Source organism: Cygnus olor, chromosome 5 (assembly GCF_009769625.2).
Source record: "Cygnus olor isolate bCygOlo1 chromosome 5, bCygOlo1.pri.v2, whole genome shotgun sequence".
Lineage (NCBI taxonomy): Eukaryota > Metazoa > Chordata > Aves > Anseriformes > Anatidae > Cygnus > Cygnus olor.
The window spans coordinates 25,835,883-25,862,357 of NC_049173.1; the positions used below are offsets into that span (position 1 = coordinate 25,835,883).

The 26,475-nt window shown below is 36.2% G+C and overlaps 1 protein-coding gene across 1 annotated transcript in view; it reads left to right on the forward strand.

Annotated features, from left to right (window-relative positions):
* The window catches only part of SLC25A21 (solute carrier family 25 member 21), a 252,422-nt gene that overhangs the window by 219,016 nt on the left and 6,931 nt on the right, over nucleotides 1-26,475 (forward strand). The window contains exons 4-7 of the mRNA XM_040557950.1: nucleotides 5,413-5,479; nucleotides 11,774-11,833; nucleotides 13,656-13,763; nucleotides 18,692-18,856. Coding sequence (XP_040413884.1) covers nucleotides 5,413-5,479; nucleotides 11,774-11,833; nucleotides 13,656-13,763; nucleotides 18,692-18,856 — 400 coding nt within the window. The remainder of the gene's footprint in view (nucleotides 1-5,412; nucleotides 5,480-11,773; nucleotides 11,834-13,655; nucleotides 13,764-18,691; nucleotides 18,857-26,475) is intronic.

The following is a 26,475-nucleotide window of genomic DNA, read 5'->3' on the forward strand; positions in this document are numbered from 1 at the left end:
CCTATAGCATACCTCTTCAGATGGGCAAACGGTTGTAGGCACAGTGATTAGGATGAACTACATGTGTGACAATTGGCTAGTGGGTTGCTGCTCTCAAAATAAATAGCTAAATTGTTTGTCCATTTTTCTCAGCAGGAAGTAGTAATTTGTGTCTGTTTTCACTAAGCACTTGATAGTTTTCCTCTAACTTCTGGGAATTTAAAATCTTTGAAATCTCCAGCTAGGTCATCATAAAGATTACTTCACACTAGTAGCATATATTAAAGTCATATTGCCCTGTTTTCAGTTGTTTTACCTTCTGATAGTAATAAATTCACAACATGTTACATACCATGCATGTCTTTTCCTTGGTGTAAATAAAATTTTAAGCAAATTTTGTTACATTCAGGTATGTGTTCTGATTTTTTGTTTTGTTTTGTGTTTTTTTTTCCTTTTTTTTTTTTTTTAAGAATACCCAGCCTTCTGCCAAGCATGTCTTCAAAATTCCTTCCCTTTGTTGAAAGAAAAATTCTTGTAAAAACAGAAAGTTGTGCATTCCGTTTAATATAACTGACATGATCATGAAACCCAGGTCTTCTATTTGTACTTGGGATAATGTAGAGGTAATGAAAGTAGAATTGGACCTAAGAGGTATTTTTTTTCAATTATAAAACAATGTGGGTAAGGGACTTAGATTTGACAGCAACAGGAGAAAAGCAATATTGTGTTCATGCCTTCAATCAGCTTTATTAGATCCTTAAAGGGAAAATTATGTGAAAGAGAGGAAGAAAACAACAAACTAAGCAAGATCCCAATTTCAGCATAATTTCGAGAAAATAACTGATTTAGGCTGGTCGTCTTGCCAGGCTGAATGACTCAAGGCTTCCAAACAAGAAATGGAAACCAGAAGGATAGCAAAAGCCTGAAAGAACAAATTGAGAAGATATGATTGACTGTAATGTTTCAAAATCAACTGCTGCAAAGATGAGTTTGGGCTGTTGCCCAGAATACAATTGAATGGTGATGTTCATTTAGACCCTTACTGCTGAAACAAAATAAGATGTAGCTGTGTTAGCTGTGTTTCTGTTAGAGATTTACTTGTTCTTTCCAATGTTTCTAGCTAGGGATATGATGTCACGTCCTCTCCCTTCTATCACATGCTGCAGTGATTGCTGCTGCTGTTCCATAATTTTGCTGAACACCAGTTTTCTGTAGGAAGGCCTGAATCCAGGTGACAATATCTTTCAAATGTGAAATGTCATCACCATTCATTAGCTGACTTTGAAAAATTTTATACACTATGTGCAAGTAGGCTAACTCGGTGTTATTGACCGAGGAAAAAAGAAGTATAAATCTTTGTGTGTAGTATGTACTTTCTGGCTGACATGAGAACCATTTAAGTTTCTGTTATCATCATGTTAGTTTTGAAAAATAAATAAATAGCTAATTCTGCAAAATTTCAAATAAATAAATCCTTAATGGGCATGATTTTTAAAGCATTATTTGGAAAAGTTGAGGGCAGCTGCTCCACCTCAGGAAGAGAAGTTTCTATATGAATTTGTGCTTAATGCAAAAATTTATTCAGTTGACAAGATGTGGTGATGAGATTGTGTTTTAGTTGCTTATTTCTTTCACCTCATAACTTTGCTTTCTAACCTTTTTTTCAGCTTCTATTTCAAGTGAGGTAAAAAAAAAAAAGCCATATTTCATAATTAAATACTGAACTAGTCCTTACCATGTTTACTGAATTACATATTGCATATACATATGTATATCCTCAAAGTTTTCATGTGTTTTTAGATTTCTAAACTTAATGTGTTCCATAGGAATAGATCTTAACTCCTTCCTGTCTGTTTTTCATGGTGAAATATGCCTCCACAGAAGAAAAGAGAAGTAAAGCAATGAAACCCAGTTGTAGGGTCATGAATATAGCTGCTGAGCTCTGCACATTCTCCTCACTCACAGTAGAGGTTCTTCCAAGAGAACGTTGTTGTGCTGGCCTTGCAGCAAGTCAGCTTCACATAATATGCACAGTGATATCACTGCACATGTATCTTTGGGTCAGGGTGGCTAACCTGGTGAGGGCTTTAAACCAGGAAAAACAGGTGAGGGTGAGAGCTACCAGCAGACTTGTGACAGAGTGATGGATGGGGCTGACAAGCAAAGGGCCTGTGGTGATGGGAACGAAAGGGAACACAAAATCAACAGATCAGGGTTTAAGCTATTACCTCAAGCAAACTCAAGCATTTTCATTTAAGCAAGGAAATACCTGCAAGGCACCATTATGAGCATGAATAAATAGCACAAACCCTGAGCCTTTCTGGGAAATCAGCATGCCAGGTTCTCTGAAGTGCTTGCTCTCTCAAGCATTAGGAAGAGTGCTGCCAGCAGGTGGAGGGAGGTGATCCTTCACCTCCACTCAGCTGTGGTGAGGTTGCACCTGGAGTACTCTGCCCAGTTCTGGGCTTCCCAATACATGAAGAGACATGAATCTACTGGAGAGAGTCTAGTAAGGGCCTCAGAGATGATTATGGGACTGGAGCGTCCTTTATATAAGGAAAGGCTGAGAGAGTTGGGACTGATAAGCCTGGAGAAGAGGAGGCTCGGGGGGATCCCATCAATATGTCTAAATACCTGAAGGGAGGGTGCAAAGAAGATGGAGCTAGGCTTTTTTCAGTAGTGCCCAGTAGCAGGACAAGAGGCAGTGGGCACAAAGTGGAACACAGTAGGTTCTGTCTAACATCAAGCAGGACTTCTTTACTGTGAAGGTGATGGAGTACTGGCACAGGTTGCCCACAGAGGTTGTGGAGTCTCCTTAGAGATATTCAAAACCCGACTACACATGGTCCTGGGCAACCTGCTCTAGGGAGCCCTGTTTGAGCAGGGGGCTGGACCAGATGACCTCCATAGGTCTCTGCCAACCTCAATCATTCTGTGTCTCTGAGATTCAGGAGCAATGGATAATTGTTTGTTGTATTTTCAGTTCCCATTTCTCTAGAATTTTCAAACAACCCACAGCCTAGCCTGCTGATCATCTGAATTGCTGCTATTTCAACACCCAAATATGATAGAATGTTGTTATTTTTAGACACAATTATCTGCCTCTCAAGACTGCTGAAATGGCAGATCTGTTGCTCTATTCCTGCTATATGCTTCCGCTCCACATTTTCTCTGAGACCTTCAGAGACCGCGGGAATGTTACAATGTTTATATATTCAATAACTGCATATATTTCAATATATATGAAGACTACACTGAAAAAGCAACCTGTCGTGCTGTCTAGGTAATGGCGCAGTGGGATTCTAGAACTAACAGAGTTGTTACACTGCATATTTCTCTGCTTATTCATCTTCTAGTAATGAGAAAATCTGGATTAAGTTCAGGTCTCACTTCTCTGTAGCGAGAGCTACACTTGTGAGTAGAGCAGTGGAGTATGTTTCATGTTCCATTTCCAATCATGCTGGTGTACTAGAAATTCTAAACAGGATGCCTGTTGTAGATACGCTTACAGAGTTTTAGATTGAGCTGAAAAGAAGAAAGTGTTTATAGGGATCTGTGTTCTTGTTGCTGATCCTACTTGGACCTCAATTTCAGTTTGAACTCACATTAAACTGTATGAATCACTTGCATAAAGTTATTCAACATTTCAATAGCTTGCTGAATCAGCAAGAGTAAATTGAATATGTATGAACTGTTAAAGATTAAGCATGTATCCACTATATCTATATCACTATATCAATATCTGTGGATATGTATATCTATCTGTATGGTTATATCTACATCTGTACGTATAGATATATGTACATAGTTAAGTATCTATATATATTTATGTTCCTAAGTTGAGGCTTGGGGGAAATTCAAACATCTAACTCCTTGACTGAATTCCTGAAATCTCTTATCCAAGGGCTTTCAGTATTTTGTCATGAAACCATCATTGTATAAAACGTTCAACATTTCTTTTCATCATGGACTGGAATCTGTACCTTGCTCACTTCAGAGGAAGGATAAGTGATATTCCCACTCTGGAAAGTCTTAAAAAGCCTAAATATTTTATTTACATGGGAGCAGCTTAGGAAGAGGACTTGAAAGAAATGTTAGAAGAAAGGTGAAAAAGATGATAGAGCATTTGTGTTTTTTTATTGTCGGGTGGGGAGTGTGAATTTAATCGGTTTCTTTTGATGTGCACAGGATAACTATCGGAGATTCTGTTGTGCTTACTCTTCTACACCCTGTAAAAGTATTCCACATAATAGGCTGTTTTATAAAAGTGAATCTCAACCTTTAAATATTTCAAAAGGATGCAAAAACTTTGCTTTAAGAAGTGATTTTGTCTATAGACAGTTTCCTTCTTACAGGGAAGAAGAATATGAGCTCTGAAGATGATAAGTTTTAAGATATACCCGTGTTGGCTGGCAAGGTACCTTATTGCTCATTGCATTAGACATCATTCTGAGCTAAGCACTACCTAGGCAACGTGGAGGCCTAGCAGACAGGAACTACATCTGGTCTTACCTCAGCTGGGGTTCTTGAGAGCTACCTGATGTTTAGAACATTCCCAAGACCCAACCTTATGTGTCCACACTGGTCTTGTAAGCAGAACTCAGGCTGCCTTCAAATACCATGTGTCCTTGTAGCAAGACATAAAATTATATTAAAGTATTATATATTATTATATATAAAATATTTATATGTAATTATATATATATGACATTTATATATTATATATAAAATCTAGATACTACGATGCAAAGTGCCACAACAAGTTGATCTTTAGCTTCAGCCCAACTCCAAAAGACTGCAGCTGTTATAAACTGAATGAGTACGTCAGCAAGATACTGCCTGAATGTTTTTTCCAAGACAAATTACATGTATTCTGTTATGTCTCTGTGAAGAGCTAACTTGTGTTTAAAATTAAGTTGTCAAACAAAGGTTATTTCATGTATTTTCAAGCATATGTAAAACTAAACTAAATTTCAAAAGATGCGTTAACCTAGTATCTGAGGTGAGCATGCAGGTTTTGTATGTAACTTACTGGTCGCAGTTTTGTTTCCCAAAACAGTATGTCATGACTTCAATTTTAAATATCATTGCAATGTCAAGAAAATTAATAAAATTTACATTTAATACAAATAATACTTCCTTTTCATTTTCAAAATTTTTCTTCTTTTTTCAATATAATTACTTGTTTACTCAGTAAAATGGACTGAATTTTTACTTATTCATTGCTTTCTTTTGATTGTCTTCTCACCAGCACATAATAGAATAGGTAGAACATTATTTAACAGGCAAGCAAGCAAAGAGCATCGCTATTATTTTTATGCTTAGAAATGTTAAAATGTTAGTTGCTTTACGTAAAAGTGAAAATAGAATTGGCAGTATGGCAATGATCTGTTGTTTATCCATACAAAATCTTTTCCTTTTTTTCTTCAATAGATTGCTTGGCTTCTACAAAGGAATATTCCCTCCCATCTTAGCTGAGACACCCAAAAGGGCGGTGAAGGTAAAAATAATAATAATAATAAAAAAATAAACATGCTTCCCCTTTTAAAATATGAGTAGAGAGAGTGTCAGCTCTAAAATATTTTATTTCTCCTACACTGATTCTCCAAAGCATTAGATTCTTAAGCTTTGGCAGATTGATTCTCTGATTTTTACAAGGAGGAAACTTTCCTGTTGAATAACACAATAAAAACTGTTCTTGGTTAAGAAGTGTAGTATAAGGCTTTAAAATGCTAGGCTATTTTTGCTAGGCTATAAATATATAAACTGTTACTGAAAAACAAATTCTAATTACAGATTGCAATTAAACTTTGCAATAAGCAATGTTTATAACAGAGTACTAGAATTGATATTTTAGCCTCATAATTACCTCTAATGTAGACATTTTGTTTTATTGGAAATGCCTGCCAATTTACAAAACAACTAATACTCAGAATAGCGTAATAAATGAAGCCTTTAAAGAAGCCACTCCTAGTAAGCACTTACTAAGTAACCTGAAGTAGTATATCTGTAGGTTTGAAGTGCTGTCTGGAGTTTTCTTGTACTCAAAGAGCACTGCTCCATACTCTTGCTTTCTTACAGATTGAATATGTTAGTGGGTACAACTTTCTAGCATGCAAAGAATTTTTTGTTCCAGGTCTCTTACACTTGAAATGGATGCTAGCCTATAACAGTGTATTTAACATCAAATGTTGATCTGATTTTCTTTTATTATCCTCTATTTCAACTTCTGGAACATTATTTTAGTAACACTCCTAGGCAAAGAATATCAATACACCAATTTTTACAATTATGAAATGCAACCCTTTTTTTTAGTGCTACTAAATAAGCATTTCATCTTACAGTTCTAAATCTGTCAAAGCATCCATGGTGTTATGAATGAAAGTTTGTCTTACTTCAGAACTTTGAAGTTTTCTATAGTTGCAATAAATGTGTCTCAAAGCAGTTACTGTACAGAATGTCTTGATTTTCCTTTCTTTCTTTCTTTTTTTTTTTTTCCTTTGGTGTCTTTCTAAAAAGGCTGCATATGATCTTGGGCCTCAGCCTGCAATTAATCATTCATGTTCCAGTTCCTTTACAGAGGAATAATATTTGTATTAAGTGCCAGGATGTGACCTTGTAATAGAATCCTAAAGGAGTTCTGCTAATGTCATCTTCTTGTTTGCATTAGCATTTTAGATGCCAACGATGTGTGTCACCTATCTCAAAATTATTTAATACAACTAAGCAAACTGAAGTTCTATTTAATAGCAAAATGGCAGTGAAGAATAAATGGATGTTATTTGAAAGCTTCCTAATGACTTGTTCTCTTCAGACTGTAATGTTGTCTTTGTCTCTTTATTGCATTTCAGTTGGAACAGCTCCAAGTCCATCTGATCATGCATTTTAGATTCCAGCATATTTGTAGTTAAAATACAACCCCAACTTTGATTTCTCTCCTACCATCCTGAGTCATTCAAAAATCATGAGTCACTTTCTCTTACTCATATTGATTATGTTAGCTTAAACCCCACAATATTCAACATGATTGTTGAATCATAAAAACATTTAAGTTGAGAGAGATCTCTGTGGGTCATCTGGTGAACCTCCTGCCCAAAGCATGGCTGACTTCAGGTTAGAGTATGTTGCTCAGGTACCTTGTCTAGCTGAGTTCTGAAAATCTGCAAGGATGAAGAGTCTGTAGCCTCTCTGTGCTCCTAATCTAGTGCTTGATTGCTCTCACTGTGAAGAATTTTGCCATATATCCAATCCAAATTTCCTCTGTTGCAACTTTGCCTGTTGCCTCTTGTGCTTTTGTTGTGGACCTCTGAGAAGTTTCTGACTTTGTCTTCTCTGTAACCCTGCTTTTTATGGTGGAAGGCAGGAATTAGATCCCCTTAGCCTTCATATCTTCAGGATAAACAAATTCATTTCTCTCAGCCTCCTTTTGTACATCATAAGCTCACAACTTCTTAAATGTTTTACTGGTGCTCCCTTAGTGGGATGCTTTCTACCTAATTCTTGAACATTTACATGAGAGCCCAGTATTTTTTCTGAAACCTTGAGAATCAGATTTAAATGCTAAACATGCTTTTAAATAAATCATTGAATTCTTTAATTCTTTACACTTTTATTTTAAATTTTATGGTGTTCCAAAGACACCAACAGGACTTCAAGTTATCTTGAGATATCAGCCATATTTTACATTCCAATGGTTCAGTGGCTGGATAGGGCATTATAGTTAAGTGATTTTAGGTTCCTGGATACTGAAGCTATTTAATGTCAGGTGTTATCTGCCAGCACAATTTCTAACATCCAAAGTGGAGTTTGAATCTATACTTTGGCCTGAAGAGAATTCAGCTTGGCTAAAATTTCCACTAACCTTCTTTGGATATGAATGTGAAACAACAGTGGAAAGTCACTGCTTTCTTTGGTTGTTCTCCACCTTTTATTCTTCTAATGGTTTTCCTCATTTAACAGGCCCAAATATGTGTCTTGTCTGCTGCCAACCTGACTAGTGAGATTTAGGGTCATGGAGAACTACATCAACGACTATGGCTTTGAGGTCTGAGGAAAAAAAAAAGTAGAGAGGCAATTTCTCAGCCTTGGTTTGTACTGAACATTTTGGAAAACTTCTAGATAAAGTGTCTTTTATAACTCATAAAAGTGTATAGAGAAGGGGCAAGGCAGATTTTGTATTGAGAAGAAATTTAGTCTTGCTACTGGAATATTGTATTTACGTGGCATGGTTATTTGCTAATGAATATAAGTCTGATAAAATGAAGTTACTTAGCCACAGTTATTCAGCTTAAATGCTAAGTGTTGAAGATACAGGTTCACTTTTAGACAAGGAGGTTCTCATGTCTATCTTGCTTTTTTTTATATATTTTTTTCTTTATTTCCCTTCTAAAAAAAAAAAAGAAAGCTGGTATTTCTGGAAGACGAAAAGTCAAAGTTTATAACTTTATGTTAGATTGAACTTGGAGGAAAGAAGTGATGATGCCAATGGTTAACAGATGAACTTTTGGGGCAAATTCGTATTGTTCATGCATTCCCAGACATCTTGTTTCAAGCATATATTTTTACCTTAGAGTTATTGAGACATCTGGTAAGTAGTCTGACTATTCTCTGTGTATTAAAGTGTATCTTTGCCAGATGGACAATATTGGTTATTCTATAAACAAAAGCATGTTTTAAATACATTTATTGTGGGATTTTTTTGCACAAAGCTGTTAACTTAATACAACTATAGAGAAAAAGACAAATTACTCTGTTTTTAAAAACAACTTGGGTATACATATATAATATAAACCCATATGATATAGCTGGATACTTTTGGCAAAATTGTATGTATACTGGCCACTCGTATACCCAGCAACATTTATATTGATCCTTTTATTTATCTATTTTCTTTAAAAAAATATATGAGGCGTAGTTACTATTATGTCATTATTTTATTTATGACTCTAGGAAACTATTGATTTTTAAGGTAAAAATTTTAAGACCAAAAAATTGCTAGGTAATGTATTTCTGCCTTTATTACAACCATTTTACAGATCTGTGACACTATGGAAAACATTAAGGAATACCAGAAATTCCATTAAAGGTTAGGAAGGTAACAATGAGTAGAAAGGTGCTGGACAGAGAATAAAGCAAACTTTACCACAATAAGAAACTAATTTCATTTAGAGAAGTAACTCACCTACCTACAATTGACACTTTCCAAAGATTTCCTTTTACTTATAAGTAAAAATAACACTGAAAATTATTACACATTATGGAAGAAGGAATACTTCATTATATTTTACTTATCCAAGATAGACCTACAGTCTAAGTAACACTTCTATCTTTTATTATTGTTGCCAAGGCCAGTACAATGATTTTAAACATATTTGCAAGATGTTTGCAAGATTTGTGTTCAATCTGTACACTGGGCAATTACAATCTAGGCTCTGGTTCTAGGGCCTTTTCTGCAAAATTTTACATAATACCTATTGATAATAAAAAAGTATATATCCACTGACCAGAGTATTGGTCCTTCAAGTTTCAGGATTTAACATCTTAATTTTACATTATGGAAGTATAATACACATTCCCCTCTTTTGTAAATATGGTGTTGTTATCAACTCATTAACATCTATTTCTCTGCTGGTTTTGGCAAGATTCTAATGACTTTCCAGATGAACCAGGTCTTGACTGAAGAACATTGTTGAACTAGCCATAGGACAGGGTTCTAAACAAGTTAAAATGTCAATTTAGTGCTCATTCTATTTCTTTTGATTTATGGAAAGGATGTTTTCTTCTGATAGGTTTGTGATAACTGAGCCTGAGGGACTGAGGATGTCTTCTTTGGATGAGACCCAGCATAGGTCTTTCTGATTTGCCCAAAAAATCTATTCCCTTATGTTTCTTAAGATTCCCACATCTCTGTTGGCCTCATTTCCTATTGCCTTTTTCTCATGGTGAAACAGTATGTCACATTCATGGCTAGTTGGTATGTGAGTGTTCATGGTCTCATACATGGGAGTGAAACGCATAGACTTTCAGTGGATCCCACCTTCATTGGAATCAGCTTGCTCTAAACTAAGTGTTACAGGTTAGCTTTGGAAAGTAGCCAAGAAGGTAAGAGATTTTAGTTATTTATTTTTGCTATATAGGGATGTGACAGCTCTTGCTCCAGTAAATATCCACCTGTGTTTATGCAGTCTTGGTGAAGCTGTGACAGCTTTTTGTTGTTCAGTCGTGTAATACTGGACATGCCATGTAAAAGCCACTTTCCTTTTGCACACAAAATAGTGAATACTTGATAGATAGACAGGACTCACAAAGAGTGAGCTTTAGTTCCAGGCCTCATAGTGTTCCTTCCGTGAAAATTGCATGAAATAACACTTCCAGTATCTTTAGTTTTCCCTGGAACTCAAATATCTACTCTTTATAACCCACAAGATTTTCTGCTATCCTCATTCCTCATGCTCTAGCCTCTTTTTCAGTGCCCTCAGAACTATCTTATGTGCCATCAGCCTGAAGTGCTTTTTCAGTGGCCTCAGCAACATATTTGATATATGTTATTGATATGAATTAGAAACAAGACGGGCTTCAGGGAGTGTTGCTGTTCATGGCAGCACTGGACTAGAGAGGATCTCTTAGGTTAACAAGTCTAGTCCCCTGCTGCTCCATGTTTACCGTTCAGAAATCTATCAAACTCTCTCTAACAAGTGATTAAGAACCCTCCCATTGGAAGATTGTTTTAGGACCCCACTTCTTTGCCTGTGAGAAAGTTTCATCTTATGTCAAGCCACAATCCATTTATGAGTAGTTTATACCCATTTGTACCCACTTTTTTGTTACATCTCTCTCTCCTTTCCTAGTTTTTCATTCCCTTGCAGCCTCCTTTTTGCTAGACTAAACATGACAAGCATTTTTTTTCTTTCAGTCTTCATTCTTAAAAAAAAAAAACCTTAAGTTCTCCTTAGGATCCTGGCAACCGTGTTTTCAATATGCTGTAGTCTGAGTTCATATTTTTTGAACAAGGGTGGCCAGGACTGTATTTGAGAGGACACCTTATAATTTATAAAATATCACAAACACACTTTCTTTTGAAAATACCTTGACTGATGCATCTTAGAGTTTGTGCCTACAGAACAGGAAGTCAGTTGTGAAAGTCTCTTTGCATAAGTCAATGGGAAGCTTGTTACTGACTTCAGTGCAGTCAGGATTATTCTCAACAATCTCCTTGGAAGAACAAAATTATTAATTTATTCTGCTTCGGTTTTGAGAAGATGTCACAAAAAAAAAGTATTCTGAAAATTAATGGGGTTGACAGTGAAAAACTACAAAAATCTACAGACTTTCTGTCTTCAAAATCTGCAGTTACATTTTTCTCATGAGAAATGTGAAGATGATTGCAATATATTAAATATGAGGGTGACTTCTGGTGGCAAATAATAGTATCTGCTACTACACTACTACATTTATACAAGCGTATGAAAATTAGATGTTAGAGGAAAAATAATAAATTGGAAACAAGAACTGTATGTTGTAAGTGAACTCTTACATAAAATCTTAATTGCATTTATGCTGCTGTTGTGCACAATATACTAATAAAATCAGTTCTGAAGCCTAATAGTCTACTATTGCACATCAAACACTGCTACAGAGAGTATGAAAAAAAAGTAGCGTATGTTTTTTTGCGGAACTTCATGTGGCTACTCAAGATATGAGGTAGTGGAACATCACTGTAGTTTGGTTTTACTAACTTGCATAATTAACTCATAATTTTTTTTCCATGCAGTTTCAATCTAACTTTTCTTTACAGTTTTTCACCTTTGAACAATACAAGAAGCTACTAGCATATGCATCATTACCACCAGGACTGGTATGTATGGATACAACACTTCATGTTCTGAGTTAATATTTATATTCTGAACAGTCCCATCTGTTTCTTCCCATATTAGAAGAAGCCCCAAAAATAAGGGGGTCTGGTCTACCAAATCGCAGTTTCTCAGAACAGACTTGTCCCTTTGAAACACTGATAACATAATCTGCCAAAATGATAGTTACATTAATTTTTATATCAAATGCCTTAATAATAATGTCATAAATAAATGTCTTAACATTGTTAAAGTGTTATTGACAGTCACCATAGAAGAGTCTGTATGCAGCTTGTCATTTTTCAGTCTTGCAAAATAAAATGTTGAACATTGTCAATATTTTTTTATTCATGCGATAATATCTCTTCCTTAGATGTAAATAGAGAGGCTATTCTCCAGAAAGTGGAAAGAACAGAGATAAGAGTCCTATGGTACACCATCACCTTTTTTGGAGTAAAATATGCTGGAAACTTGTAAACATGCCACAGCTGACCAAAAGCTGCTCCAATTCATCTAGCAGATGCAGCAGCCACCAGACTCCCCAGCATTCTTGCACGTTATTTGGTGCAATGCTTGGAGGCATTTTTGCCTCTAAGGTAGCCATGGTAGTGAGGGAAAAGATGACTGAGAGGGATTCTGGTCTAAGCTACACAGAATGATTCTAGGTGATTCAACAGAGCTCTCATCAAGACAACTTCTGCTGTTGAAAGAGAGATGCATACATTAGCACCAGCTTCCTGATGGCTTCCTGCTGGTTGACGGTAAAAGGGATATGTTATGTTCCCATCCTACATTGGAAAAATAGATCTGCTGGTAACATGGTAGTACAGCTGGAGGCAAAGGTACTATGGCTGGAGCTTGCTGCTACCCTTCTAATTTACCATTCTGTACCTGAGCTCTCAATATTCCCAGGTCAAAACTCTCTGTATTGAATAAGTTATTTGTCTTAGTATTGTTTTTTCCTTACCGTTCGTTTCCTTGAATTTCAGCAAATACACTTATTGCATTGTGGTCCTGGGAGTCTTTACAGCCTCTAGAAAGTTCAGAGACAACAAACGGAGGCAATAAATGTGTAAAGTGATCACAAAAATTAACCCCTCTGAATTTTCCTTATTGACCTGAATATCTAAACTATTTTTCTCTTACAAAGAAATTCATGTATTTATAAATGCTGTTTCCTGATGGAAAGCAGAGTACTGAATATCAACATTTCTCTGGCTGTAATGTACCATCAGCTTTTAAGTACACGGAGTTAACTCATCCTTGTAGAGAATGCTGACATTTCCATATGTGCCACTTATTCCCATATAAACTTTTTCAGGTTGGATATTTACTTAGGAGGAATTTTCTTCTCCTTATGTAATTTGCTTAAGTACTGCATTATTTGAATTTCTTACATTTCCTTTTTTTTTTTTTTTTTAAGTTAATGTGTTAATGTTATACACTTAAAGTTCTGTGCAGTTTTATTTTTTTCTGGTACTGTGTAACTGCATTTATGCTTTTACTCAGACTCCACCCAAAGTTAACATGAGGGCAATGCTTTTTCATGTTTTCATTATAAATCAATACCACAGTTTTTCTTATAGCTCAAAAGAGAGTTCATTGACAGTGCTATGACATTTTATTTTGTATTTTTTTGGGATGTGGTTTATGGCTATTGTCATATTGTCTTCATGAACTGTCAGCATCTAATCAAGGGCTAGTGTTGTTTAGTAGTAGTTCTGCCACATTACTGAAATCTCTCATTGTATCATTCAGTTTCATAATCTGATATATGGGAAATTTTACTACTTGATTTTTACATATTGATTGATTTAACTTCCCTAGGCATTTGCAGTTGCTGGCTTGGGATCTGGATTAACAGAGGCAGTTGTGGTTAACCCCTTTGAAGTAGTAAAGGTTAGCTTACAGACCAATCGGAATGCCTTCACAGAGGTATGAGAACTGTTCCACTTTTCTTTTTGCTTTATTAAGTGTAATGCACTTCAAAGTTCATATTTAGACTGGAATATCTATACTATAGTGGGTTGATGCAAATGATTTTCCCACAAGGTTAACAAAAATGGAAAAAGGGAGGAGACTCAGTAGATGATGCTGTCAGATATGCATCAAGATGCATAGAGTATTTTCAGTTGAGTCAGCATTTCCACTGTAGATATCCTGTGCCTGCAGTACACTTCCTCCCCTCCAGAGCAGCCAGTGGGGCAGCGCTGTGAGGAATTGTTATCCAGAAGTACAATTCTGAGACCCTTGTACACATTTACTCTGGCAGGCTCCAGACTTCAAGTGAGCACAGAAGATTGCCATAAGACACCAAGGACCTATGCCCTAGGCATGCCTTTTATACTAAAAATGTAGCTGGTAGGTTTTGTAGACTTGGATGAATTTATTTGTAGTATAAATCTTTACATTTCTAGGCACAAAATGGGAAATAGTTATATAATAAAGCATGGTGATAATTGAAAGTCCTATTTCTCCTCAGAGTTTTATTATTGAAATGTTGTTTTGTTCAAAGTCAGAGTGTGAAACTGACTTTGTCCATGGTGTTGGTTATTGGTGAATGGGGAAAAAGATTAAACTGGTGAAGAATGATTCATCAAACTCGTGTTCACAAGAATGCACCAGTTTCAATTACTTTTAATGCAGAAAATGTTCCAGGCAAAAGTGAAGAAGGCAGGCAGTCACACAGTTCCTTCCTTTTTTTCTCAGTGAATAAGACTAACAAATGACAAATCATCTCTTTCAAAACCTTCTGAGAAATCAGCTCTACCTATTATGGTAAAAGTGCCAAGTCACATAAGCCTGAAAATGTTGGATGGATCCCCGGTGAGGCACAAGTTTTCCATATTCTTCTTTTAAGCTTTGTCAGAGCTAATACTTGCATGCCTGTTATCACTCATCTCACAAACTGAACCCTGTTGGGGGATGCACAGGATATATCAACTTGCCATTTACATAAGCTGTTTGGGCCATGCTCTTCAGGGACACTTTGGCAAAATATTGCTGCTAATTTCCAAATGGCATAGAGCAGTTGGCACCGACTGTAACTCCTTCAGAGAAGCATTCTCTTTGAGAATAAATTTTAAAACATTTGGTAAATTTCTGTTATATTTTCAATGCATGCAAAAGAGATGTTAGGTTGCTTTAAGTCTCCAGCCTAGACATTTTTTAATCATCAGCATCAACACTACTGAAACAAAGAGCTAATACTGTACGAGAGTAAAATGGTTAGGATCCTGCAAGGAGAAAGACAAAGCAGGAGAAAGCAGTGCATGAGAAGATTTCTTTCTCAGTAAGGTGGTATGAAAATTATGGACTACTACTCTTTCAGCCTGTTTGCTCCTCAGTAAAGCAGGTAGATATTCTTGATCTTTCTGTCTCATGGTTGTGAAGAAACAAATATTTTTTAAAAATCTCTGGTTTTGGATACAAATAAACCAGTATATATTTTGAGATAACTAGTTCCTGTAAAGTTGCAAGAGATTGATATATCCTTTCTCTTCATACCTTTTATTTTTTTTTCTCTATTTCAGACTTATTATAAAGACCATGATGTTTTAATTAGTAAATTTTATGCAATGAATTACTTTAATTGCAGCAGTCCTTTCCTGATGACCTTCAAAATATTCTGATAATCACAGTATTGCTGTTCAAAAACTGAGTTGTATTGTTTAAGTGAAAATTCCTTGAATTTAATTTAAGTGCAAATTTTCACATAGTCCAAGTCAGAATATAGTGTCATACAAATAAAATTTTAAAAGAATGCTATTGGGACTCAACTAGGAACCTAGTTTACACTTAAAATATGATTGAAAGTGTCTATTTGCCCTAATGTAAATAATCCAAGGTACTGAATTTCTTAAATCACAATTGTGATTAAATCACGGAGATATCAATTTTTAAAATATCTTTTCAAAAGGATTATAATTTTAGAATTTGCAGTAAATCAGGAAAGCTCTAGTGGCTTCAGTACCACGATCTCAAGTTCTCGTTAAGAATACGTTAAAGGACATTCCATACTAAAGCATGTAAACTCCAGCTTACTGGGAGAAGCACTTGCATGTTATTACAGAGTGTAGGGTAATGGTACACTCATTTCATTACCATACACTGTTTTTATAAAAGGTTTAAGTATGCACCTATCCCATTGTGCAGCTTTCATATTATATGATGAAACCTAATGCAGGTCACATATTTCTTCGGCTATTGTATTGAAATAATAAATATATCTTGTTTAAAGGAACAAGGAAGAGCATGAACACATAAACCCACACCCAGACTCCTGCACACCCCCAAAGTAAATATTCACACACTACAGTGACAGTTGAGTTATTCTGTGGTACCAGATCATCTTTCTAGGGCTGATAGGTTTAAAGAGGAAGGCCACAATAAATCATATTGGCACTTCTGTAATTTGAATTGATACACGTAAAAATAACACAACACTTTTTGTTTAGGTAAATTGCTAGAAGTCCCAACACTTTTTTTGTTTCTTTCTTTCTTTCTTTCTTTTCCCTATAGCCATGGAAAACCCACTGGCTATAGATGGTGATGTGATTGAAGTCTTCTCACTTTCAATTTGTGATTAATTAAACAAATACGTGTTTCTGCTCTAGGATGAGAAGGCTTTGACTCCAGATTGTGCTGTCTAGGTGTCTGTTAAGTATAAGTCAACAAGTGTCTGAAGTGAGTCAAACTCTGGATGTTTATACAGTGAATTCCTCCTACTTAGTCATCATAAGGTCCTTCCATCATCAGTACAGAAATATAGACCTTCTGTGGCAAGATCAGCTGACATTTTAGATGTCTGGTAAATTGTTCTCTAGGAGAGCCCTCTCTATTGCTAAAAAGGGAGTCCTTTTGAGTAGCTCAGGTGTAGAGCAACCTGATCTAGTGATCCTTGCCTATGGAAGGGTAATTGGAACTAGATGATCTTTAAGGTCCATTCCAACCCAAGCCATTCTATGATTCTGTGATTCTAGATGTAGACGTTTCAGGCATCTACATTTGGACCGATGAATCCCATCTCTGGTGTACAGCAACTGGCAGGCTTCCCTTGTGAGTCATGAGTAAATCTGTATTTGAGACCAACTTACTATTGAAAGTTGCTGTCTTCAGCTTAAATCACTTTATTCAGGACCACTAGTTATTTTTTAAAGATCTAATTCCCCCCCCTCTTTTTTTTTTTGCATGGGAATGGATGTTATTGCTAGTATCTGGACCATATTCCATTTGGGTATCTACATTTTTAATAGATTCTGATTTGTATACTGGGGAGTAGTTAGAAAAGTAAACTGTAGTAAAATATGTGCAGAGCATTAAGAGGATAACATTAGTTACAAAGTATGAAAAAAAAAAACAGAGTGAAACTTAGTATTAAAGACTACATTTGTCAGTCACCTAAATAAGCAATCATATGCTGTGTCGGATATAATAGGGATCATTTGGCTGATGGTGTTGATCTACTACAGTGATATTTTGAAATGGAAAGACATTAAACAAATAAGTGTATTGAAATTAGCAGTGGTCAGAGCGTTGTAGTCAAAATTCTTCTGTATTTTCCTGTTTGAGAATCCTAGTGGAAGTCATGTTTTGCCTTTCTAATTAAATATTTGGTTACCCAGAGCTAGCTTTATGCATTGGAGAAAACCAAACTCAAGTCAACACCTTTTTGAAAATAACTTTTCTGTAATTCTGCTAAATTGATTTTTAGCACCTGATTCTGAGTGTCACATTATATTGTGATACAGATCAATTGTGTATGTAGTCAGGCAGATCCTGTCAGAGGAATTGATCATTACATAAGTGGATCCTGGGGAAGTTTCTTCCTTGATGGCTTTCATTAAGTAGCAGTAGGCTGACTAAGAGAATTTCTAAGCCTTCTGCTTGTTATTTTCAAAAAAGGATTTCTAAAGTCAATTTCCTAAATTTGTACCTTGGAATGTATATGGGTATTCCGGTTTTCAAAATCTAACTATGCTTTTTAAGTCAAATACATGCACTAGGAGTGCAAAACAGGGGGTTCAGTTGTGTGGTTTTGGAAAAAAAAAATCTACACCTTCTTTCTAGATTTTCAGTACTCCAATATTAAAGTTAGATGCCTACCTCTGTAACGGAAAAACTTTTAACATGTAATCCAGTTTTTAAAAGCTCTGTATATCCAGTAACTTCTTTAAAAGTCGGTATTTTAAAGCAGCAGTTTGCATTCTTAACAGCATGAAGAACCTGAGGATACAGAAGGACTCCCAGATAATATATATGCTTTTTGTCGCCTTTCAACCCTATTCCTAACGTTGAATGTGGAACTGCTATTCAACACACATATTTATAGCGTCTCTTGCTGCTCCAATTTGTGTCTCCCAATGGCTTGCTTCCCTCACCATAATGGCTCTCAAATTTCCTGTTCCAGTTCTGTCCTTTCATCACTCTCCCACAATGCATGTCCCCGTGCCATTGGTTTTACTCTAGAAGCTGTTTTAATCTTCTAATTGTCCAGAATAATTGTTGTATGCTCTAGTTGTGCAAGGGTTTCATCTGTCACAGTCCTAACAGCAAAGCTCAGTGATAAAAAAACTACTGCCAAATTCACACATTCAAAGACACAATTTTCTCTGTAAAATCTGATTGATTTTTTAAATTATTGTTTTAAGAGCTTTATCTTTGCTTTAGGGATGTTGTCACCTTTTTTTTTCTGCAATCAGAAAAGTGAGGATTTTTTTTTTAATGAAAATAATTATGGTGAGACTTAAGATAAAATGACAAGAGTTGGCAACGCTGTTTGTCAACAGGATTGAAATGAGGCTGTGGTTATTGTTTTCTTTTTCTAAAGATGATCTCTTCCTTCCTTTACTTAACTTGTGTAGCAACCATCTAGCTTTGTTCAAGCTCGGCAGATCATTAAAACCAATGGTTTGGGCCTCCAAGGACTCAACAAAGGTCTTACTGCAACACTGGGCCGTCATGGAGTTTTTAACATGGTTTACTTTGGATTCTACTTCAACGTGAAAAACATTCTTCCAGTCAATAAAGTAAGTTTTTCATACAATGCAAACAGATAAGATAAACAGATAAGAGGTTTGGCAATTTATTTAACACTGTACTTTTCTGTGCAAAGCAGTGCAGTGACTAACTGGTGACTAACCTAGCTCTCTGTTTTGCAGAAATCTATAGCATTTTCATGATAAGATTTATGAATCAAAGCAAGGATTTGTACTTGTGACTTTTTAAGCAAAGCTGAGTATAGATAAAACAGTCATATTTGAATTCCCAATTTTATGAACATCCCTTTATACTACAGTAGCAGTGTAAAAAGACAGAAATCTGGACGCAGGTGTATTATGCTTATGTTAAGTATGTATGTATGTTTGTTGTTGTTTTGTCGGTGGTGTTTGGTTTGTTTGTTTGTTTGTTGTGGTAAACTGGCTTGGAAAAGAAAAAGCAATTTCTAGAACGTCTAGAAGTATTCACCAAGTAAGTGGCCAAGCTTGATGAGAAGGCAGAGCTGCAGTACATAGGTATCCTGGCCATGTACAGGGCCTATTTACTCAAGGCAGTCCAACCTGGTGTTGAAGGATGACGGGTCAGATTTACCCACTCGGGAGGGAACCAGACCAAAACAGGACTGACAGGGTCATGCACAGGGACTTTATGTAGTATGCCCTATGAGTAAGTTGAAAAAAAAATAATATAGCTGTAATTGCCCTTGAAGCAATTTTATTCAGTAGTCTTATATTCCTTTATTATAAAGAAGGAAGCATTTCCCTTTATAACAAAGAGAAATTTTACTAATGAAAATGTGATAATACAGGAAACTTTCTAAATGGCTGCATGAGCAACAGTTAATGGTTTATTAATGACTCCAGTATGTTACTTACTGAACTGTATTTTCACTAATGTGATTTTTAGATGATGACAGTTAAACAGTCACAGGTGTAATATGTAGTGATATTCATATAAGAAGCTGCAATTTACATCAAACGGGATCAGTTTCTATTCCCAGGTGAAGCAACACCTTTTTTTTTTCTATGCTTCTGAGTAGCCTGGTATTTTTGTTGGCAACATTGTATAAATGGAGAAAAGCTCCACTTCTTATTTGCAGATCATTACAGTAAATTGAATTGTTCAAGAGCAGCTAACCCACAAGTTTCTACAAGTTTCTTTTAGTGTATTTAAGCATACTTCACAAAGTACTTTAATCACACATTCTAAAATCTCAAGGCACAAGTATAGCTTGATACTAAGATAGGAGTAAACACATTTATGCTGATGAAAAGATGAAAAATTGTAGTTACTATGGAGAACACTCAGAACCATGTGCAGATAAGGACAGAGGCTTATATACAACTTCCATAGAAATTCTTAAGTTTCTCTGCATAGTAATTGAAGAATAGTAATAGTATTTGGTATAAGCATTCTTTACTAGTCTTTCAGATTAAAAGGGGAGGGGGAGGAACAATTATTATATGATTAGAAAGACTCAGAGCATTATAATCTAAGAGAAACTAGCACTTTGTACAGGTTTTGTATGATACAGAATATTGTTAATATCTAGAGCATAAATTTAAATACATATAGATGATGAAAGAGAAATTACTTCAGTGAGTGGTGTCAGCTGATGACCCAGCTGTCCTGTTCATACTATCAAAAGCAAAATGCAATGTAATCAATGTAGATTAGATTGTGTTAACTGCAGGTAAGTGGAGAGGTTTGCATTGTGCTTGAGCAGTGCAAAGTGCCGTGCACAGTGGCTTGCACAGTAGCTACATCTCAGCTAGTAAATCGAGCAGCCTCACTGAAACTCTGTCATCTGTGCTGCTCAGGGTTGCCTGGCACAGCCCTGTCCCAGGCCAGCTAGCACTGCTTCTGGGTATGGCTTGGGAGCTAGTGCAGGCGAGGAACCATTCCTCATAGGCAGGTTTCATGCAGGCACTCTGATTTGGCTGGTAATAGCACCTAGTGGCATTAATAAAGTTAATAGGACATTCTAGGCCAACTGGCATCAGTGACAGACAATTTTCTGTACATACAGACATAGCCAGGAATTCTGACCAAACTCCCATTGAAATCAATGCAAGTCTTACCTTGAGTTTAACAGGGGTGTAATTCATGCCTCATCTGGCTTGTGCTAGCCAACAGTGTGTCTCAGGTGTTTATGTGCACTGAATTTTGCCTCAGTGATTGGAAAATATCAGCATCCATCAATATGTTGTGGTCTATAACTTAAATCTCCTGTGTCAGGAGGCAAGTGCTAGAGACCAAGAGTTATCAAACCTGTACAATTAATTTCATAGAAGCTGTTTTGCGGTTAGTCTGAAAAATTAGTACAGTTATAGCTTTTCATGTTTTCTCACATATTTGATTTCATTACAAAACTTAGTTTGTTCGCTTTGTGTATTTCACCTGGAAACAAAATCTCAAAAGTCAGTCTTGCAATATTGACAAGCATATAAAAATTGTGAAATAAGAATACTACACTTGAAGTAATGTTGGCTCTTGATTATGTATCTGCTGTTCACCATCTGTAATGTAAATGGAAAAATGTATGGAAATGTCCGTATGAGCCTTTTAGCTGTCAACAGTGCTAAACTGTGCATTAAATTTGCATCCCAATTAAGGATGTTTGCAGCTTATTTTGCCAAAAACAATAAACTTTTTATGTTGAGTGTTCAAATGATATAAATGACATGTGTGGGTTGTAAATGTTCATAATGAATAATTTTTCATATGTTCAGTCTATTCTGCTAAACAGACCATTTACAGCCAACCTCATGCTCTGTTTACTGAATATGGAATAAGCCAGACTTGTTTCAATTGCCACTAATGTATCACCCATAGAGCATTAACGGGTATACATCTGCACTAGCAATCAAATTAGTCTGAAAATTTATATCGTCTCAGTTTTATGGCACGTGCTTTTATAGCACACTTCATAGGCTTCCAGCAGCTCTCACTTTTTTTTGTTTTTGTCATAGTTTGGTTTGATAGTAAACATTAGTTTCATTAAAACCTTTGCTCACTACCACCTCCAAGTGGCTGTCATATTTCTTAACAATATGAAAACCCAACTGCCCGGTAAAAGCCCCCTTTGAATCGTGGCCAGCTGCAAAACTCATTTCAAGTCAGATACTGTTTGCTCCAGCTGCCACAGACGTGCCTCCTATTAAAAGGGCTGCTGCACCAGACAGCAGGAGCTGATCAGTGTGTTGTTTTGTCAGAGAAAGGACTCTAAACTTCTATAGGCAAAGAAGAGATAGGAAACCAAAAAAGGCTATTCATCTTGTCAAATAAATAAGAATGCAGAGCACGGTTTTATTTTTAGTTGTTTTCAGATCTACACCAATGTAAAAGTTATATGTAGAAACAGACAGTGCAAAGGACATGTGGTGTGACACAGATGAAAAATAGTAAACCAAGTTGATTTAGGAGAAGACTGAATTAGAGTCAATATAACAACCTCAGAGCTATCATCATGTTTCAGGATGATCTGTAAACTAAAAAAAAAAAAATGGTAGTGCTGTATCCAGTACAGGGTTACAAGCCACCTGTTGATCAGTACTTTCCAATCTGAGGTGCCCTGTGATTGTTGAAGCAACAGTCTGTGTTGTTTAAAAACTTCGGCCCTGGCCATTTTCACCAGAAGATGTTGTATAAAAAGGGGAGAGTCCTTTTCTACCTCACCTGATCCTGTTCTATGGTATTCCTGTAGGCAAGACAGATGTGACATTTGAGGAGAGGAATCTTTGGTCAAAAGAAAAATGTGAAGAAGAAACACAAGTTATCTGATTTCCTATAGAAATGAGAATAATGATTAAACTAAAAGCCAGATTCAACCAAAGCTGGTAGAGACAGAGACACATTTAAATTCTTACAAGACCTACAAATAATCATTTAAAAGGAAGAGCAATCCTACAAGTACGTCTTATGAGTGTGGTAGCTGAGGGAAAATTTCAGTGAGAACTTATGTCTTATTGAACAATGAACTTCATAGGAAAAAGACAAAATAAACCTTAGTCTGAGCTTGCACTTTTCTAGACACAATGTCAATAAGTCATGAGACAAGAACTCATAAGACATTAAACTTCTGTAGTTCTGGTATTCATGGAGCTACTTTTTTTTTTTTTTTTTACACCTGTTTCGTAACTAATTGTGTAACTAAGACTGGAGATGATAGTAGATATGTACTGGATGCAGGTGTTAAGCAAAAAGATGTCCGTTCCTGGGTGCCAGTTTCTGCTTCAAGGAATTGTAAGGGAGTTGTAGTTAATGTCTAAATGATGCCAAGAAGAGGTGACCTGCTTGTAACCCCAACAGTTTACAAACGGTCTGATGATCTGTGTAGACTGACTCTATGTGGGAGAGCTGACTGGAGTTATAGCAGAAGCCTCACATGAAGTTGTCTGACTGATTCTGTTTTTACCAGTGTAGCTGGTGTTTTTCCAGGTGGCCATTCCTTAGGAGCTGCAAAACCGTACACTGAACATTGAATGACAAGAATACTAGATACCCTCTCCTGGATAAACTGAATGTCATTGGTAGAGGTGGCTATGGGACTAACAGAGAAGATGGTGCTCGCGTTTGGAAAGATACAAACCAAAAAAAAAAAAGTTTGCGAGGAGCCAAAGTGGTTGAGCACGAGTTTCTTTTGCCTCTTTGGTGTTCTCCTTCTAACAATAATCTACAAAAATGTAATGATCAGCAAGAGGAACAAATACAGATCTATCTGCTACTTCTCTTGCTGACTGTACCGACTGAGTCTCCAAAATTCTGTACATTTTGAGACTTTTTTACTGTCTCATTTATTTATTTATTCATTTATTTATTTTTTGCATCAAAAGTTCTTTGGTGCAGATGTTTGTTTTAGGAATAAGTGAAGCGGAGGCCTAGCCTTGACCAAAGGGTCCAAAAGGTTATGGCAAAAAGGTAAATGGTAGATATTACTACCTATAAATCTGGATTAAGATTAATAATTCTATCAGGAAATTGAATTCCGAGAAGAAAAAAAAAAAAAAAAAAAGAAAAAAAGATCACTGAGAGAATTGCACATTGTTTGAAATTGTCTACCCTGTAGAGCAGACAGTCATCACACTCTGGAGACTAGCCAGGACATTTATCCCAGTAGTTGTCACTCATCTTATTATGCTGTCAGACATCTGACAGATGGATTTTAAAAACTTAAATAAATGTCGACTGCAATGAGATTGCACTCAAGGAGGAATCTGAGATAATACCAGTGTGAAAAGGCACGTCGAATTCAAAGTGCAGCTCTGACTATGCATTTTGGAATGCCTTTCCTGTTCATCAATGTGTTTATTGTTGTTATTATTTGAGCATTTCCTATGCATCTTGACAAAGATCAGAACATCATTATACTAATCAGACAGCAAGCTGTAGTTTACAATAAAGAGTTTACTATGTAAATGCATGAGATGCACAAAAGTTCAGGGTGAGTAAAACTATGAAATTGTTCATAAAGCTGTGGTCAAATCTTGATTCAGTCACAAACAGAAATTGTGACTATTCTTTAAAAGAATCAAAGCATCATGTTACCACAACAGTGACAAGACTTACTTTCACCTTTTTGTTTTCACACTTTCTAGGGTCTTGCAGTGGATCTACATCATTTTCTCTTGATTACTGCTGAATCCTGTCCTGAGTTTGCATGCCTCCACACCACCTGAACACATCCGTACCAGCCTCTCCCTCCCTAAGAGTAGAATTTCACAGCCTTTCTTCCCAGTGCTCCTCTTGAAACTCAGAAGAACCAAGATCATGGCTTTCCTCTGGGATCTGGATCAGTGTCCATGTTTAAAATAACTCATAGCTTCTCACCTGTTCCTTCTTACTTTCCTGAGACCTATCATGCTCTCAGAAGCTACTTTGCCTCCCTCTGAATATATCTTCTCTGTCTTGGAAGCTCCCCTTCCTCAGACATTCATTTCTTCCACTGCCTATTACCATTGGAAGCTCTTTTCAGCGGTTAAAACCAATTATCAGGGTGGCTAGAGCAGTTCCTTACAGCTTGTTTTGTTGCCAAAAACTTGATTGTAGTCAATGTAGCCCAGGTAAGGTCCTGTGGAACCTCTTAGCTTGCCATAGGAATTCCTATGCTTATTGCACTTCACCCTAGCCAAAATGATCAAGCAGCAACTCTACTCCTTATGCCTCTTCAGGCCCATAATTCCTGGGTGTACCAGGCAGAATGAGAGTTGGCCAAACCACAGCCTTCTGTCTTTTAAAGTCTTCCTTGTTACACGCAGGGAGTTAGATGTGCCGCATATAGTGCAAAGCCTCTCAGCTCTGTTCCTGGCTTCTCCATTGACCTATTATGTGACCTTGAGCAAATGTATTTAGATTTAACAATCATTTCAAATTGCTTTAATCTTTTGTGCCAAGTGTAACTCATATATAAAACTAATATTATGGCTAACGTTTTCAAAGGAGTTTAAGAAACTTGACGCAAATATTCCGCTCAAAGTCAGTATTAGTTTCAGGCTAAGTCCTGTAGACTGCTTTGCAAAAATAGCTTAAAATATTATTCCATAGCTATTATTTATTCTTCATGCAAATTGTCAGGAATTAACATTCTCCTTACTTTAAAAGCCCTATTCTTTTATAATGAATTTATCTGTGAGGTGCCCAAAAGTACTAAAACATGTTTACAGAAGTATTCTTTCTCATAAAATATATACCTTCAGCAACATAAAAAATAAAATAAAATAAAATAATAAAATAAAATAAAATAATAAAATAAAATAAAAGTGAAAGGATCTTAAGACAAACAGCTTCAGTTAGGCAAACTCACACTTTTCACTTTTTTCACTTACTTTTCTTCTTATATTATTGTGGGGTTATGTTTTGTTGGTTTTTGTGTTTGTTTTTTTCTTGTTGTTTTGTTTTTTTTTTTCCTTAAAATGAGGTTAAAATATATATTTATTTGAGATACATTCTGCCACCTTTACTGAGACTGTACAGGGACTTCATTGGTAGGAGGACAAGGACAAAATGAGTAGTGTTCCCGAGTGTCTTTCCTGTTCAGGTTTCTCAACACTTTTATGCATGCCACTGGACTGTTCACATTATCTGTCTCTGGTTACCGCAAGCAATATACTTTAGATACTTTGAGCTGTTCCTTTGAAGGTACCTACTTCTCTGCACTATATATAGCAAGTGGGGTGTTCCACCTTTGATCTTTTGAATTGCACCCAAGATGGGTGTCTAAATCAGTACAAACATATCGACTAGGGTGAGTCATTGTCTATTCTATAGTGATTTTTCTGTTATTCTAGTCAGGAGACATGGATCAGCATTCTGGTCATGCTCTCCATCAATAATGAATGCACTTGGATTCATGGTGACCCTACCAGTGGGCTAAATTAACTGAGTTCCAAGCATACATGCCTTTACCAAATGGTTATTTCATTGCTGGATTATTATCTATGCTACTTATTGAATTAAGTGGCCTTCTTTCAGAACAGATGAATATAGTGTGGAAGCTTTTGACTGAGATCAAAGATTTAAACAGAGGTTTTGACAAAGTTCCTAGCTGATAAACAAGTCAATAAAGAGGTACGGAAAGGAAAGCCTGTGGCTTTGGAAAATGAAACTGATAGTATCTCCAAAAAGTATCTCCAGTGGGTGACACTCTTGT